This window comes from Colletotrichum navitas (assembly GCF_030913465.1).
Source record: "Colletotrichum navitas strain CBS 125086 chromosome Unknown LY79scaffold_45, whole genome shotgun sequence".
NCBI classification, from domain to species: Eukaryota; Fungi; Ascomycota; class Sordariomycetes; order Glomerellales; family Glomerellaceae; genus Colletotrichum; species Colletotrichum navitas.
This window is the reverse complement of record NW_026850591.1, coordinates 166,397-181,105: the sequence shown is the minus strand read 5'-3', so window position 1 is coordinate 181,105 and position 14,709 is coordinate 166,397. Positions and strand designations below refer to the sequence as shown.

Genomic DNA, 14,709 nt, shown 5'->3' with positions numbered 1-14,709 from the left:
ACATCTTAGAGTATGACCAGACCGGGTTACTGGCTTCATTGCTCCGTGGCATGGCTCCCAGGCATCACGATTGGTAAAACGGGGTTCTGCTCACCAGCAGGGTCTCCTTTGATGATACGCCTCGCCACGCGAACCGGTCGCATTCTCTTTACGCATTTCTCATCTTCGTTCTTCGACATATTTGGGTTGATTTTCACGGATGGCTCGCTGTTTTCCATGACGGGACGCCTCACGCTGGAGACGCTCGGCAGACTTCGCTGTCGAGCCTCTTTGAGTTGGGTTCCATGGCAGGAAGAACTCGAACGGCACGTCCGGTGCCTCACTTTCGAGGCGCCGTCGTCGGGCCGCTCCGCGAGACATCCTCAACCCCACACCCGAACCTGAGTGCCCTGGTCTCACTACCTAGCACCTCGTCGATGCGCTGGAGTTGCGTTCCACTGACGGTCTTTCCTTGTTTTATTTCCTTACTTTTCCTACTTCTCTTTTCCTTAGGCTTACGCGTGTCACGAGTTGATATTTGTTCCGATGGCTTCGCACTTGGTCATTCACGCGTCGAGGCCCGCTTCTGGGGAGGTATTTTCGGGGAGGGGACGACCACGAGAGAAATCCTACTGCGAAGTTTCGGGAGCTGCAGATACGGTCAGGCAACATGCGACCCCTTGAAGGTCTCCAACGACAATACAGGCCCGATGCAACCGCACGTAGAGCTAATAAGGAGGAGGGTGTCATTTCATTGGTTTTTGGTCTGATTCGGTTGGTTGGGAAATTGTTACTTCGACATTTGCACTGAGGGGATCTTGGGCCTGGTGAAGCACCACCACGGCTGCGCTCCTCAGCAACTATCAGGGGCTCTTGGGAGCGGTCCAGCAATGTCTTGAGAAGTCGACGGCCTCATGTGGTTGCCTATGGCAAACACGCAAGGTCGGTGGCCCACCTTAGGACAATGGTGCTTGGACTCTCAACGCTGCGCTTCCATCATCGTCGATCGTTATTGGTCTGGCAAGCTCGCATTTGGTGGAGGCGGGGCATGGGTAGTTATGGGCATGTCGACGAGCGGTGGAACCAACAAAAACACATGGTAGCTTTCAATTTAACAGTGTCACGCGATAACCTGCTCAGTTGCATCCATGCTTGGTGACGACGTGTCTGGCGGCTGTTTCGATGGCGCATGCAGTTGCGCTTGTGCCTTCGATGGATTCTAGGCAACATTGCTTGCTACAATCAGGGCAAGTTCTCTGTTGGTAAGCTGTACACTGAAGTGGCGCAGGGGTAATAAAGCAGCCTACTTAGAATGGGATTTGAGAACAAGTTGGGCGTACGCAGTTCGGCTCGGGAAACTGGACTGGCGGTTGATGGGCAGACCGAAGCAGCAAGGTTGGTGTCAGGAGGGCTGTACGGGTCAGGTGCAGCTTTTCTGAATATGTACCAAGTCGGTGGTGATGCCAATCAGCTGACTTACCGATCCAGAAACAGGCCCCCCTCCAGCATAACCCCCTCCAACATAAGATAGATAGGTAGGTCGTCAGGCGGTGAGTATTTATCAAAGCAAGATGCCGCGTATGCTGTCACGACTATTGCCTTTCCCTACGTCTTCGAAATCATCATTGGACCCAATATTGGCATCGAAGCCAGCTGCACTGCACTGGCTGCACCAGTTTCAACTCCCTCAGCCCAGTTTTTTTGTTCGTGAGGTACATACATACGGCCCCTACAACCGTTCTTTCCTCTAGCCTTGTGACGGTTGCTCTTCATACCTTCCCTTCCTTTCCTTTCGTTTACATCGCAAGTGCCGAGTTTCATTTCCCGAAGTCCAGGATGTATCGTCTATGTGCCAGGCAACTGTCTATTAGTATTAGCGTGTGGCTGTACCGCACCTGCCTTTGCCCCGCGTATGGCCCTGCCGCATCGGGCAGTCTGGTATCAGGACACTAAACCCTCGCCCTTTATCTTTTCTCCTCTTCATTCTCTCCCAGTCTCTCTTTTCTTGATAATGATCTTGTCAGTTTCCAAATACTCTCGATTTTAGCCTGCATCATCTAACCGAATCGTGACATCATTGGTCGCAACGGAAAGGCGATACCGGTACGCTGACTAACAAAGCGGTAGCAAACGGCCAAGGATTCCTCGAATAGCCAACCGATCACCGTCATCGGCGTTTATCACCTCCGACAATTCTGATGGCGACCCTTGTTGACGCCAACTCCACCACGCCTGGCGACGAGATGGCTCCCTCGACCCTCGACCTGCTTATGCTGACGTTCAACTGCGCCAAGAACTTTATCGATGTCGGCGTATTCGCAACCCACCTCAACACCGCCTTCAGGCACAATGCCACTGCGCTGCCAGAGGTTGTCGCCTTGTGAGTGCCTCCCTCGCGTGACTCTCCTCGAGTTCTTCCGCAAGCTAACGTGTGTTGCCCAGCTCTTTGCAAGAGGTCGCTCCGTTATCATATTCCTTCATCGGCGGTTACTTTCTCAGCCCATACCTCACACGCTTTGAGGAGGCCCTGAACCTTGCTGCGACCCGATACATGAGCGAATCCACGTCGAACAACGAGCACGACCATGTCAGCGAAGATGAAACGGCTTCAGTGAGGACGACCGCTCCCGCTCCCGTGCGGCCATACACTCTGGTACGGAGTCGAAATGTCGGTATGACCGCCATTATGCTCTTTGCACGCAACCCAGAGTCCGTCCTGCGCGTGCAAGAGGCGGAGGTGGGCTTTGGTGCCGCAGAAATGGGCAACAAGGGCGCTGTGGCTCTGCGAGTCCTGTACGAAGGCACGACTACGGACGGTGGTAAAAAGGAGACGGAGCTCACTTTTGTGGCTACCCATCTGGCGGCAATGGAGTGGAATTTGCCCCGGCGAAACGCCAACTGGGCAGCCATCATGCGTGGTTTGACTTTCGAGAACCCAGAGGACATCCTACATCCCAACAAGAACAAGGCCAGTACGGCTGCACCCACGGAGGGAGAGGACCAGAGAGATGGCTCCGGAGACGAAGGAGTGCACCTGTTGCACGACGAACACCATGCCCAGACCCTAGCTCTCCAAGAGCGGCTTCAGGAGATATCCATATTCAAGCCGAGCTCGCACCTCTTTGTCGGCGGCGACCTCAACTACCGCATTTCCACGACAAGCCCGCCGCCGATGGCGACATTCCCCAGCTTGGATCCGGACAGCGAACACCACTATTCTCGTTTTTTCGTCTTGGATCAATTGACGAGAGAACGCCAGGCGGGACGGACCCTGCACGGTCTCAGCGAGGCGGAGGTCAAGTTTCCACCAACCTACAAGTACGACGTACTGCCTTCAGACAGCAATCTTGTCAAGGTTGACGGCGTGGAGGACGTGCCGTGGGCATTCGCCCCTCACCGATACCCCAGTTGGACGGACCGGATCTTATTCCTTGACATCCCCCCCTGGGCCAAGGCAAAGCCCCAGAAGATCGACGTTAAGTCATACGACGCTTTCCCCGTGGTGCGGAGCTCTGATCACCGAGCTGTGTTTCTGAGAGCGACGGTGCCCCTTTTAACAGAAGAAGAGCTGGCCCGACCATCTTCGGAGGTATCGGCGGCCAGTCCGGTGGACCCTCGCCTCGTGTTACCGGTTGCCATCGATCCCGAGGCTTGGGAGCGACGTGCGGCGGCGAGACGGAAGGAGGTGTTTGCTGGCTGGACCATGTTCCTTTGGTCTACTAAACAGGGGGCGCTGGTACTAGCCACGCTGTTGGCGGTGGGCGCAGGCGCTTGGTGGCTGAGCCAGTGAGCATGAAAGGAGGCGTCGATTCGTGGCCGAGCTCGATACCCCATCATGCATTTCGGAGGATTCACGTGTACACACAAGACGGACTGAGCGGCAAAGATGTTGCATCACAAGAATAGCATTGGCAAGAGCGGAGCATTGATTATGAGAAGAGAGCATGATTCCAAGAAACCACTATAGACTTTGTATCATGAGTCGTCTCTCCCCAGGATGCTCTAACGAGCTCTGCTGGAGACCATGGCAAAGACGAATGTTCCCGCACAGTGTATGACGAAGCCTCTGTATAAGCGGGGTAAACGCCATAAGGGCTTGATCCCCGAAGCACGACGGAGCGAGAGCATTGCGAGCTCCCTCCAAGAGGAGTGGGGAGGGAAGGAGAGAGAGAGGGAGGGATATGGTTAAGGGTCCCCAGGGCCGGGTAACCGGGATCGGTCTTTACTTCGTTATTTTTTTGTCCTTGCGATTTAACCGTGATACGCGCGATTACGGAAACCTTAACGTTCCACGGGATCAAGCGGAAGCTGTGGACAGAAGAAGAAGAAGGAAGGCAAAGTATATATAAAGAAGCAATGAGAGGGGCACCAGACATCAGACATATGGGACGAGGGGGGGTTGGTGCTGACGAGACTTTGCGTCTCGTGGTTTCTGACAACGTGCTCAATTTACCTTTGGTGTCTGAAGCAGAACGTTCTTTGCTTTCAGCATGCCCCGTGCCGAGTCGTCAAGCGTTGTTAATTCCGGTTCGGCCGAGGCGTTCCCCATCACTGACCGCCAGCTAGCGTGTGCAGCTTTGCCATATGGCGAAGTGCGGATGGACAACGTTCGGCATGGAAAAGCCGGAGGCTCACCCAGAGCGTTGCAGTCAGCTTGGGAAATTTCCGGGACGGTCTATTCGACCCGAAAAGCGACCGGAAAATGGAATGCGCATCCGAAGTCGGGCACCACCGCACCGCTAAGCCTTGCGTTCGGGACGTCAAAGAACGTTCGAAACGTCCTAGGCGCGCGATGGCTTCGTCTGGCAACCTTGCATTACTGCCTGCCCACATCACGGTCCCCGGAACTGGGCACGGGACGTGGAAACTCAACAATGAACATGCTCATCACCGCTGGGGGCTAAATTAGCCCCTAATCCAGAAGTGCCGGCTAGGGGGGGAGGGGGGGCGGGTTCGAGTCGGAAAACCTGGAAAATATCCAAGAAACAACGGTTTAGCTGGGGGCTGAAATGACATAGGCGTCAGATCCTCGCGGCTACCTGGCATGGACGCGACTCATGTCAAGACGGCAGTATTGCAGGGTCAAGTTGCACCGAGCTGGCTGGCTGGCTGGCTGCAACAAGGCAAGGTCGCTTGTAGTTAATCGCCTTGGGCGGCGCCGTTTTCGACATGGAGTAAAGCTCGTAGGGAGTTTAGGGTTCAACCATCAATGACGGGACGATATGGTATCTAAGAACATGCGGGCTGGTGAGCAGATCAACCGTACCGACTTTCTCTCTCTCTCCCCCCCCCTAGAGCGTCCAGTTGATTTGCCAATGCGCTGCGGAGGTATCAGATGCGGGAAGGAAAAAAGCATGTCTTGTCGAGGGCGCTCCGGGAAGGTAGTGTAGTACCTAGATGAGCGGGATGAGGGGTGGATATGAGGTGGGATGGATCAAGGGACGTTGCGTCATAGGCGTCGATAAGAGTCGCTTGCATGCAAGGCGTATCTGTACCTATACTCTGATCAGGCCCCTGGCCTTCCCGCGGGCATGGGCGAGATCTGGCTGAGGAAGAAGATGAAGTGAGGCGGGCGGCCCTGTGCGAAAGTAAAACTGTCTTGTATGCACGCCATGGGCGCCGAAGAATGGGCGGCGCAACAACGGTTGATTTTGCTTTATTTGAATGATCATTGTTTCTTCGAGTTCTTTCCATCGAATGTCAAACGTCCGGAAACCCTGTCAGAGCCAAACAGCATCGCCAACCTGATCCTATTTGGCTCTAGCAGCTGGGCATGCCACGAAGCGTTTCGTGAAGGTAGAGGCTAGACGACACGGGTGTCGCAGATTGGAGGCAGGACGGGGCTTCGTGGGTGCGCCATCCGATGAACGGGCGGTAAGGTAAGAAGGGCGAGTATATGAAGTGAGCGGGAGTTTAGTGCGAGAGGAAAGACGGAAGGGCCGGAGTTCATTACTCCGTAATCTACCTACGTACGAAGTTGAAAGAGGAGGGCGGGCTGTAAGTCGGGCCACAGGGGTTGGTGCAGCAACTCAACGGCACAGGCGAGATGCCCCCCTTTTTCCCTTGGTGTAGGAAGGAGACTTATTTCAAAAAGGGCAATAATGACAAAAGGGACTGGACTGGACTGGACTGGACTGGACTGGAGCTGCTGGTCGGTAGTTCTTTCGGCGCATCAGGTTGCGGAGATTTCATCGAATTTGGTAAGGATGCGGCGGCGTAGGAGGCCAAGCAGGGGGCGGCGGAGCTTGCTTGCTTCGTCTGAGACTCGTGGGCATATTGCGAGTGTGTTGGACAAAGCGAGGGAGCTGGTCGGTGCGGTTGACGAACGTTGCAGAATAGGTAAGAGCGGACGGGTCAAGGGCCAACCAAGCAGGCAAGCATACCTACCTAGGTACGCTACGCTACGTGTAGGGGGTTACTTAGTCACGCTAGCAGCTGAGGACGAGCTGAAGCGTTAGATGTGGGGATGACGGGCAGCGTCCGTGGCTGGAAGGCGAAGAAGCGAGAAGCTGAAATGAAGTGAACGTTTGGGGTTCGAATAGCATTGTGTCGCAGAGCGAGACACTTTGCCCCGGATTTCCACCGGGTGGACATGACACTATTCCGCAAGAAGGCAAGGGGACGTCGGAGTGCCCGTGGCTCTACCTAGGTACGGAGTAGGTACCGTAGGTGCACTACGAATACGGATGCCCTGGGTACGTACTTTACGGTTCACAAACTAAAGAAGGCACGTACGTACCTCGTAACTAACCACTTACCAGAGGTAGGTAGGTAGATAGATAATTGCGAGGAAGTCGCGGTTGGTTTTCTCACCAAATGGGCAAGAGAAGAGAGGGAGGCGCCTTGCAGAAGGCATGCACGAGTATGTACCTACCTATTTGATAGGTTTCTGTACAAAGCAGGAGCGATCCCGTTGTCGGCGTTGTCAGGGTGCGAATATAGCCTGCCATAACGTGGCGGCCCCATTCCGGCAGCACTTACCTGCTTGGCACTACTATCTTGGTCACGTATCCGTACTGTAACGCAACGTAAGTAAGCAGATCCCTTTCCTACACACTTACGGATACTACACTACGTACTACCTTAAGTGCACATGGGTAATAAACTAGGTAGGCACTTGTAATCTTGCTCCCGATAGCGTCAGTGCCCAGCGCCTGCGCCTGCGCCTGCGCCTGCCTCTGCCTGCCCCGGCACCCTCACCAGCATTAAGAATCTGTCTCTGCCCCTCCGTTGTCGTGCCCCCTTCCTTGTGGGCCCCATAAATGATCCTACCGTATCTAGCTGTCTCTTCTGCTGCCTTTCGTCATTGCCACGGCCCTTTCATCTGAAGCTTCCCTCTTCTGAACCCAAAAGGCCTTACCTAGAGGTGCCGGCTGCCCAAACGTCCAGATTCATTGCTCGCTTGCTTGTTTGCTTGCTTGCGACTCGGCGCGCACTCTTACAAGAACGATATTGCTTCCCCGTTGGACAGTAACAACGACGACGAAGACGACGGCGACGACGACGACAACACCAACCATACTAAACGACCCTGCGCCTGTCGCTCCCGCTCAGACGAACTCGGATTTCAAGCCGGAGGAAGAAAGAGAAAAAGAACAAGAAAAAAGAGCGGTACCTCTTCCGCCTCGGCGCTACGAACCAAACTGCCTGCTTCCCCAAACTCTCCCTTCCACTTCCCGTACCCAGGCCTAGCCACGACTCTGCACCCAGACCAAGACTCGATCCGAGCCGGCCCCTTTTCCGCGCCTGCCCAACCCCCATTGACCATCGAAAAGAGCCCGCGGGCTCTTGCGCTCATCGACGTCTTTTTGTACCTCGCCGCCTACCTTAACCCATCTCCCCTCGGGCACCCAACTATTCGGGCCGTGATGGACGGCGTGCTGCCAAGCTGAACGACGACAAGCAAGCAAACATATCCCCGAAACCGAACTGGCCCAGTCCCCTAACCCTTTATGCCGGGATTCTCAGCAATCAACAAGAAGCTACACAACATGGCGGCTACCGTTGCGCACGCGAATCACGTACCGAATCAGGTCGGACGAGGAGGTCTCTCCAAGATGATGAGTGGCGGCGGCGGTGGCGGTAATAGCAACGGCAACGGTCATGGGCAGCAACAACAGCAGCAGCTGCAGCTGCAACACACTGACGCTGGAGTTGGCCCCGTCGCAAACCGGAGATTAACGCCCCAGGACTTTCACGTCGTGCGAACACTCGGAACGGGTTTGTTTCCTCCAGTTTCTTACATCCATCTCCATGGCGACGGCCGTGTTTCTGAAGACCATTTGCTAACCACGTTCCTTACCCCACACAGGTACCTTTGCCAGAGTCTGTCTCGTAAGGCCGGCCCATGCGACCGAGGAAGAGCGAGATACCGTGTTTGCCCTCAAGATCTTGCGCAAGACAGAGGTCATCAAACTTAAACAGATCGACCACGTCCGCCACGAGCGCATGATTCTCGGCGACGTTGCTGGCCACCCCTTTATCACGAACCTCGTCTCATCCTTCGCCGACCGTGACCACCTGTACATGCTGCTCGACTACGTTCCCGGCGGCGAGCTGTTTAGCTACTTGCGCAAGTTCCGGCGGTTCGAGGAGGACACGGCGCGCTTCTACGCAGCAGAGATCGTTCTGGTGCTCGAGTACCTGCACGAACAACAGAACAGGGTCGCCTACCGCGACCTCAAGCCTGAGAACCTCCTGCTGGACGGCGAGGGCCACATCAAGCTGGTCGACTTTGGTTTCGCAAAGAGGCTGAGCAACAGCGCCGGCCAACCCATCGAGACGTACACCCTCTGCGGCACCCCCGAGTACCTCGCCCCCGAAGTGATCCATAACAAGGGCCACACGACGGCGGTGGACTGGTGGGCACTCGGCATCCTGATTTACGAGTTTCTGACGGGCTACCCGCCATTCTGGCACCAGAACCCCATTGAGATCTACAAGCAGTGAGTCCTTTCTTGCCCGAGGCCGACGCTGTGCCGTCACCTGTTTTGTGCTGCCACAGCCACTGACTGCCAGCCCAGAATCGTCGAGAAACCCGTCATGTTCCCGCACGACCCGCCAGTCTCGGCCGAAGCGCAAGACTTGATCCGATCCCTTTGCACGGTGGACAGATCCCGGCGACTCGGGAACGTCAGCGGAGGAGCCGCCAAGGTCAAAGAACATGCCTTTTTCCGGGGCGTCAACTGGGACGACATGTACAATCGGCGAGCACGAGGTCCCATCATCCCGCCGATTCGGTATCCCGGCGACGCGCAATGCTTCGACATTTACCCCGAGGACGACGGCAAGCGGGAACCATACACGGACGATATGGTCGAGAAATACGATCACTATTTCAAGGACTTTTGACCACAGTTGGCCAGACTTTTTTTTTTTTTTTTTTTTTGTATGAATCATGAGATGAGCTTTGTCTTTTCTCCTTGGGTGATGCTCATCTCGGTTTTCCATTGCATACCACTTCATGATACTCAGCCATGTAACTCTACCGAATGCCTTTTTTGACTTATTATTCCAGCGCTAGGCTTAAGAAGAGGGAAGGGAAGGAGGGCGCTGAGAAACGATGACAAAGCTTCTAGGCTTCTACATGGAGGAAACTGGCGCTCACCGAGACGGGGCGGGGAATCTGGCGGCCAAGCAAGCCTTGGATCAGCATCTATTGGAAAGGATCACTGTAAGGCGTTATACTGGCGTTGACATTTCATGTCTGCTACCACAAGGGTGGCGGTTCATGAAGCTCATCTGGGAAGGTGGAGGAGGAGGAGGAGGGAGGATAGGAGGCCCGACCAGGAATAGACAAGAGGCTTCAATCAACCAATGTGTGTGTACCTGCAAAGTTTATTTGGCGTTTCCCATGACTGCCGTAGCGTCGTATGTCGAGGGTGACAATCGGTACGACAATGCAATGTACGATAGGGGGCAGGAAACATGTCAATGCAGACAGCGTCTATGCTGTGGTAGCACGGGGGAGTGTCTCAGCTTTTTCTTGGGGGGGAGGGGGGCTAGCCGAGACGGGCATGGCACATGTTCACGAGGTGTTTGTCTGGTCGATGAGGCACGACGACGACGACGACGCTCACGTCACCCGAGAGAAGCCCCCTCACTGAGTAGGGGTGAGGGAAGGAGGGAACAGGCAGTGTTCTCGTACAGCTGATATCATGGTTATAGACACGGGCGAGCTGAAATGTGTTGAAGCGTTATGAATGCCATGTCGTCACGGTTGGTTCGTTCAAGTGAGGAAGAATGAGACTGACGACGCGGTGGAGTGGTGGCGCTGTCGGTAGTGAAGAATGGGCGGGTTACGAATAAAAAGGTGCAGGCAGTCAGGGGGTGCTGTGCTCGGGGAAAGTGTGGCGGTCTGTCACTTACGGTTGCAGGTCACTAGCAGTGCCTACAGGTACCGGTAGGTAGGTACAGGGAATGCCTGTTCGGGCGGGCGAGGGAGGGCGGTTACGTACCCAAGACCCTCGGGGGGAGGGGGGCATGGACGTCAGTCAACCTGGGCGGGAAACCTCCAACTATCCACTTCACTGCATTCAGCTCCAGTCCCACCTCTGCTCTGCACTGAACTGCTCTGCTCTGCTCTGGTGCAGCTGCAACGTAACTAACTGACTGCATCGTTTCCTCCTTCCGTCAACCTGTCTGTTCTCCCTCCAACGAAGCACCCACCCAACCCCGATCTCGAACTCTCACGAATCCAACCTCAACCCGCCCCTTCGTCTGTCTCTCGAACCTGGCTGATGCCTCCGCAACTCTACCTCAACCTGCTCTAACGCCAGAGATCGTTTGTTCCGTTGGGAGACGGCAACGTTGTTCCGGCCCTGTCCCTCTCCTCCCTCACCCCTCCTCCGGCCGCCAACCCACCAACCCACCAACCCACCAACCCACCAACCCGGCGAGACTAGACTCGACCTGACCTTACCTTGCCTCGCCCCATCTCGCGATCCCCGTCCCGTTCCGCGTGAACCGAACCTTCGTTCTTCAGTTCTTTCGCAGCAGCATAACCCCGCGACATGACAAGCTGAGTGCAACGGCTCCAGGATGTTCACTCTATCCAGCCTCGTCCAGAAGGCCCAGCAGTTCGTCGACCCGACCCAGGGCCTGAACCTGACCAATTCCGACAAGAACCCGTCCAAGTCGTCGCTGTTCCAGAACCAGTTTCGCCTTCCCAGCACCCAGACGCCGCTGTACGAGATCAATGCCGAGCTGACCATCCCACCCGCCACCGCCACCTATGGAGGAAAGGACCACGATCGAGGCTACCACTATGCCGGCAAGCTGCATCTCTCCGAGAGCTATATGTGCTTCTCCACCACCCCCTCCAGCTTCGTCCAGTCCGCCAGCACCTCGACCAGTTCTGCCTTTACTGGCCAGACACATGGTGGAGGACCGAGCGGGAATGGCTTCACCTTCCCCCTCTGTGCCATCCGGCGCGTCGAGAGGCTGAACAGCCAGACTTTTCAGGTTCGTCAGCTTGATTTTGCATCCCCCCGCCGTGACCTTGCCAGCGGTCTGACCCCGAACTGACATGCTATTCCGCCACCTAGTTTGCCTTGGCCATCACCACATGGAACGGCATCGCTCAGCAAAAGGACAAGGACAAGGACAAGGAGGCCGCGCCCGATAAGGAAAAGAAGGACGGTCGGGAGCAGAGGATCACGGTACACCTGGCCGGCACTCGGCAGTCCTGCGAGCGATTCTGCGACGGCCTGAAGAAGGGACTCCGCGCCGGCGTAGGCAACGTGAGCAAGTACAAAAAGGTTGTCGGCGAGTGCTACTCCGAGTACCTCCTCCGGTCCGACGACAAGAAGAATGCGAGCCCACCCGACGCCGGCCTGGGCATGATGTTCCGCTACCCTGGCGACCCGAAAAAGCTGCGCGACCGGGCCAAGATGCGTCTCTGGGCCGAATACCTGCGCGATAACGGCCGGAACATGACGCTCATCCGCCAGCCCACCTTTCATAAGCTCATCCGCGTCGGTCTGCCCAACCGCCTGAGAGGCGAGACCTGGGAGTTGACCTCGGGCTCCATCTACCTCCGCCTCGAGCATCCTACTCTATACGCAGAGACCTTGGCCAAGTACGAAGGTCAAGAGTCTCTGGCCATTGACGAAATCGAAAAGGACCTGAACCGAAGTCTTCCAGAGTATCCCGGCTTCCAAAGCGAAGAGGGCATTGGTCGGCTCCGACGCGTGCTTACGGCCTACAGCTGGGTGAACCCTGACGTCGGCTACTGCCAGGCCATGAACATTGTCGTCGCGGCGCTGCTCATCTACATGTCCGAGACGCAAGCCTTCTTCCTTTTGTCGTCACTTTGCGACAGGTTGGTCCCGGGTTACTACTCGACAACCATGTACGGAACGCTGCTGGATCAGAAGGTGTTTGAATCGCTCGTCGAGAAGACGATGCCCATCCTGTGGGAGCATTTGGTCAAGAGCGATGTTCAACTTTCTGTGGTATCGCTGCCCTGGTTCCTATCACTGTACATCAACTCCATGCCTCTCGTCTTCGCCTTCAGAGTCCTAGATGTCTTCTTCGTTGAAGGGCCCAAGGTCCTGTTCCAGATAGGCCTCGCCATTCTAAGGATCAACGGCGAAGAGCTGCTGGATGCCACAGACGACGGCGCCTTCATCTCGATCCTCAAGGGCTACTTTGCTCGTCTCGACGAGTCGGCGCACCCCAAGTCGGAAAACCCGAAGCTGCGTGCTGTTACAAAGTTCCAAGAGTTGATGGTTGTGGCGTTCAAGGAATTTTCCGGCATCACCCACAGCAGCATCACCGAGTCGCGATTGAAGAACAAAGACGCCGTCCTCAGCAACATCGAGAGCTTTGCAAAGAGGACGGCTCTCCGAAACCTGGGCCCCGACAGCAAGCTTCTTGCGCCAGAAGAACTGGGCGCCCTTTACGATCGCTTCTACACCATCCTGTACGAAAGACAGCAACGCGAGAGCATTATCCAGCAAGAGAAGCAGCGTCGCGCAAAGAACGCACGGCCCAGGGCTCGTGATGTTTTCGAAGTAAACGACGAGCACGTCGAGAAGGGGCGTGTGGCACTGGGGGCCAGCACGAGCATGATGGACTATGATGCTTTTAGAGAATTCCTCGCCAACATGGCCAAGTGGGCCATCTCCGACTCGCCCACCACGCCGCGACGAGATACCTTTTCAGACAGGGACAGAAACGCCTACACGAGCCGGCGGCAGAATAACGGCCTCCTGTCTCCATGGGGTTCCAGCCCAGAGCCCGCCGATCACGAGTTCATGCAACGGCTCTTCAAGAAATGGGACGTCAGCGGCACGGGCGCGTTGACGCTGGCCGACGTCGTTTCAGGGTTTGCCCGAATCAAAGGCAAGAAGGACATCATGGGCACCATCACCTACTTCTTTGAGTTGTACGACGACGACGGCGACGGCAAGGTTGATCGCGAGGGTATCCTGCGTATTTCCGAGGCCCTGTTGTTCTTGTCGAGACGAGGGCTCGAGGGGACTCTGAGCCCGAGCGCCTCTACCATCACCCTCACCTTGCCAAATGGCCAGGGTGGTGGCCCTGAGCCCAGCCTTCCCGGCATTTCGACCAATGAGAGGTTCCTGGGCAGCGTCAGCGCATTCATCAGAAGATGCTTCGAGTACGCCGACCCTGACCACCCGAACAACAAGATCCACGAGGAAGAAAAGCACAAGGCTGCAGACAACAACGAGGCCTTTGCTATCGGTGACGACGAGGATGAGGAAGAGGAAGATCTCCTCACCATGGACTCGCCGACGGCCAGCCCCTCGACGGCGACGAAGCCGTTGTCAGAATCACCAGTGTCACCGACCGAGGAGGAGAAGAAGAAGGCCCCCGTCGCAGGCCAACGACGTGTCTCCAAAGCACAATCGGAAGCGGCAAATGCCGCGCTGGACCCGGCCAACCCTCTTCACATGACGCTGCCCACGTTCCGAATGGTTGTCCTCGCCGACGAGCTTCTCGAACAATTCTTCGAGTCCTCTTTTCCCATCTCCTTCCATCTCATCGAGGGTCTGCCATCCGTATCGACGCCTAACTCGACGCTCACGACCTTCTCCAGTCTAAACTTTGGACGCGCCCCAGTTGCCGCTTTGAACCCTGCTGCCCAGGGAGCCACTCGTGGCCTTCGCGGAGTGCTGGACAATATTGTCACGGACGGCATGCGCGTCGCGGCGGAAGTCCGCAGGAGGATGGACGAAGCACAGAAGGAGCTGGAGAAGAATGCCGCGCCCGGTCAAAAGGACGAGGAGGAGGAGGACGACGCAGACATTGGAGTCGAAATCGGCATCAGAAGAGGCACAGCGGGTGCGAGCGCGGACATTGAAAGACGCAGTGTCCGGAGTGAGGACCGAGATCTGCTTGATGGGGCAGACGCCGAGGCCGGGGCAAACGCCAACGGCAAGGAGGGCCAGCTCGTGGACATTGAGCCCACGAACAGAAGCGAGGCGAATGCCAAGGGCGTCGTTGAGTTCGAGGGCTGATAGCGGTCCCGGCGTACGCGACGCCTGCGCGATAGGTCACAATAAAAACCCTCTTGAGACAAACGGGGTATTGGAATGGCGAAATGCATGATGTTGCCGGACTGGGACGACGCAGGGAACAACGCTTGGCCGGACGGGGGGGAGAGAGAGGAGGAGGGGCTGGGCTGGGCTGTTGGTGTTTGTCCTTTGACTGCGTGATAGAAGGTTTGTGGGAATTGGGATTATACCTGCCAACGTCTTATAA

At 56.2% G+C, this 14,709-nt stretch overlaps 5 protein-coding genes across 5 annotated transcripts; 4 read left to right on the top strand and 1 right to left on the bottom strand.

The window, feature by feature from the left end:
* The first annotated feature begins 87 nt into the window (after positions 1-87).
* Positions 88-1,041, top strand: LY79DRAFT_271760 (uncharacterized protein). The gene is made up of 2 exons (XM_060552030.1): positions 88-649; positions 697-1,041. Exons 1-2 carry the CDS (start codon positions 285-287, stop codon positions 788-790), a joined length of 459 nt encoding a protein of 152 aa, XP_060412380.1. The 5' UTR covers positions 88-284; the 3' UTR covers positions 791-1,041.
* A 1,136-nt stretch (positions 1,042-2,177) lies between these two features.
* LY79DRAFT_591560 (endonuclease/Exonuclease/phosphatase) lies at positions 2,178-3,769 on the top strand (the record flags this gene model as incomplete). Its single annotated transcript, XM_060561294.1, has 2 exons — positions 2,178-2,359; positions 2,422-3,769. 2 exons carry the CDS (start codon positions 2,178-2,180, stop codon positions 3,767-3,769), a joined length of 1,530 nt encoding a protein of 509 aa, XP_060412379.1.
* Positions 3,770-3,838: 69 nt separating this feature from the next.
* On the bottom strand, positions 3,839-4,441 carry LY79DRAFT_271485 (uncharacterized protein). The gene has a single exon (XM_060552027.1). It carries the CDS (start codon positions 4,353-4,355, stop codon positions 3,909-3,911), a length of 447 nt encoding a protein of 148 aa, XP_060412378.1. The 5' UTR covers positions 4,356-4,441; the 3' UTR covers positions 3,839-3,908.
* A 3,529-nt stretch (positions 4,442-7,970) lies between these two features.
* Positions 7,971-9,330, top strand: LY79DRAFT_519071 (kinase-like domain-containing protein; the record flags this gene model as incomplete). The annotated part of the gene is made up of 3 exons (XM_060555098.1): positions 7,971-8,199; positions 8,291-8,924; positions 9,003-9,330. The coding sequence occupies 3 exons, from the start codon at positions 7,971-7,973 to the stop codon at positions 9,328-9,330; spliced, it is 1,191 nt and encodes a 396-aa protein (XP_060412377.1).
* A 1,478-nt stretch (positions 9,331-10,808) lies between these two features.
* LY79DRAFT_271417 (TBC domain-containing protein) lies at positions 10,809-14,638 on the top strand. The gene is made up of 2 exons (XM_060552026.1): positions 10,809-11,442; positions 11,526-14,638. The coding sequence occupies exons 1-2, from the start codon at positions 11,020-11,022 to the stop codon at positions 14,463-14,465; spliced, it is 3,363 nt and encodes a 1,120-aa protein (XP_060412376.1). The 5' UTR covers positions 10,809-11,019; the 3' UTR covers positions 14,466-14,638.
* The last annotated feature ends 71 nt before the right edge of the window (positions 14,639-14,709 follow it).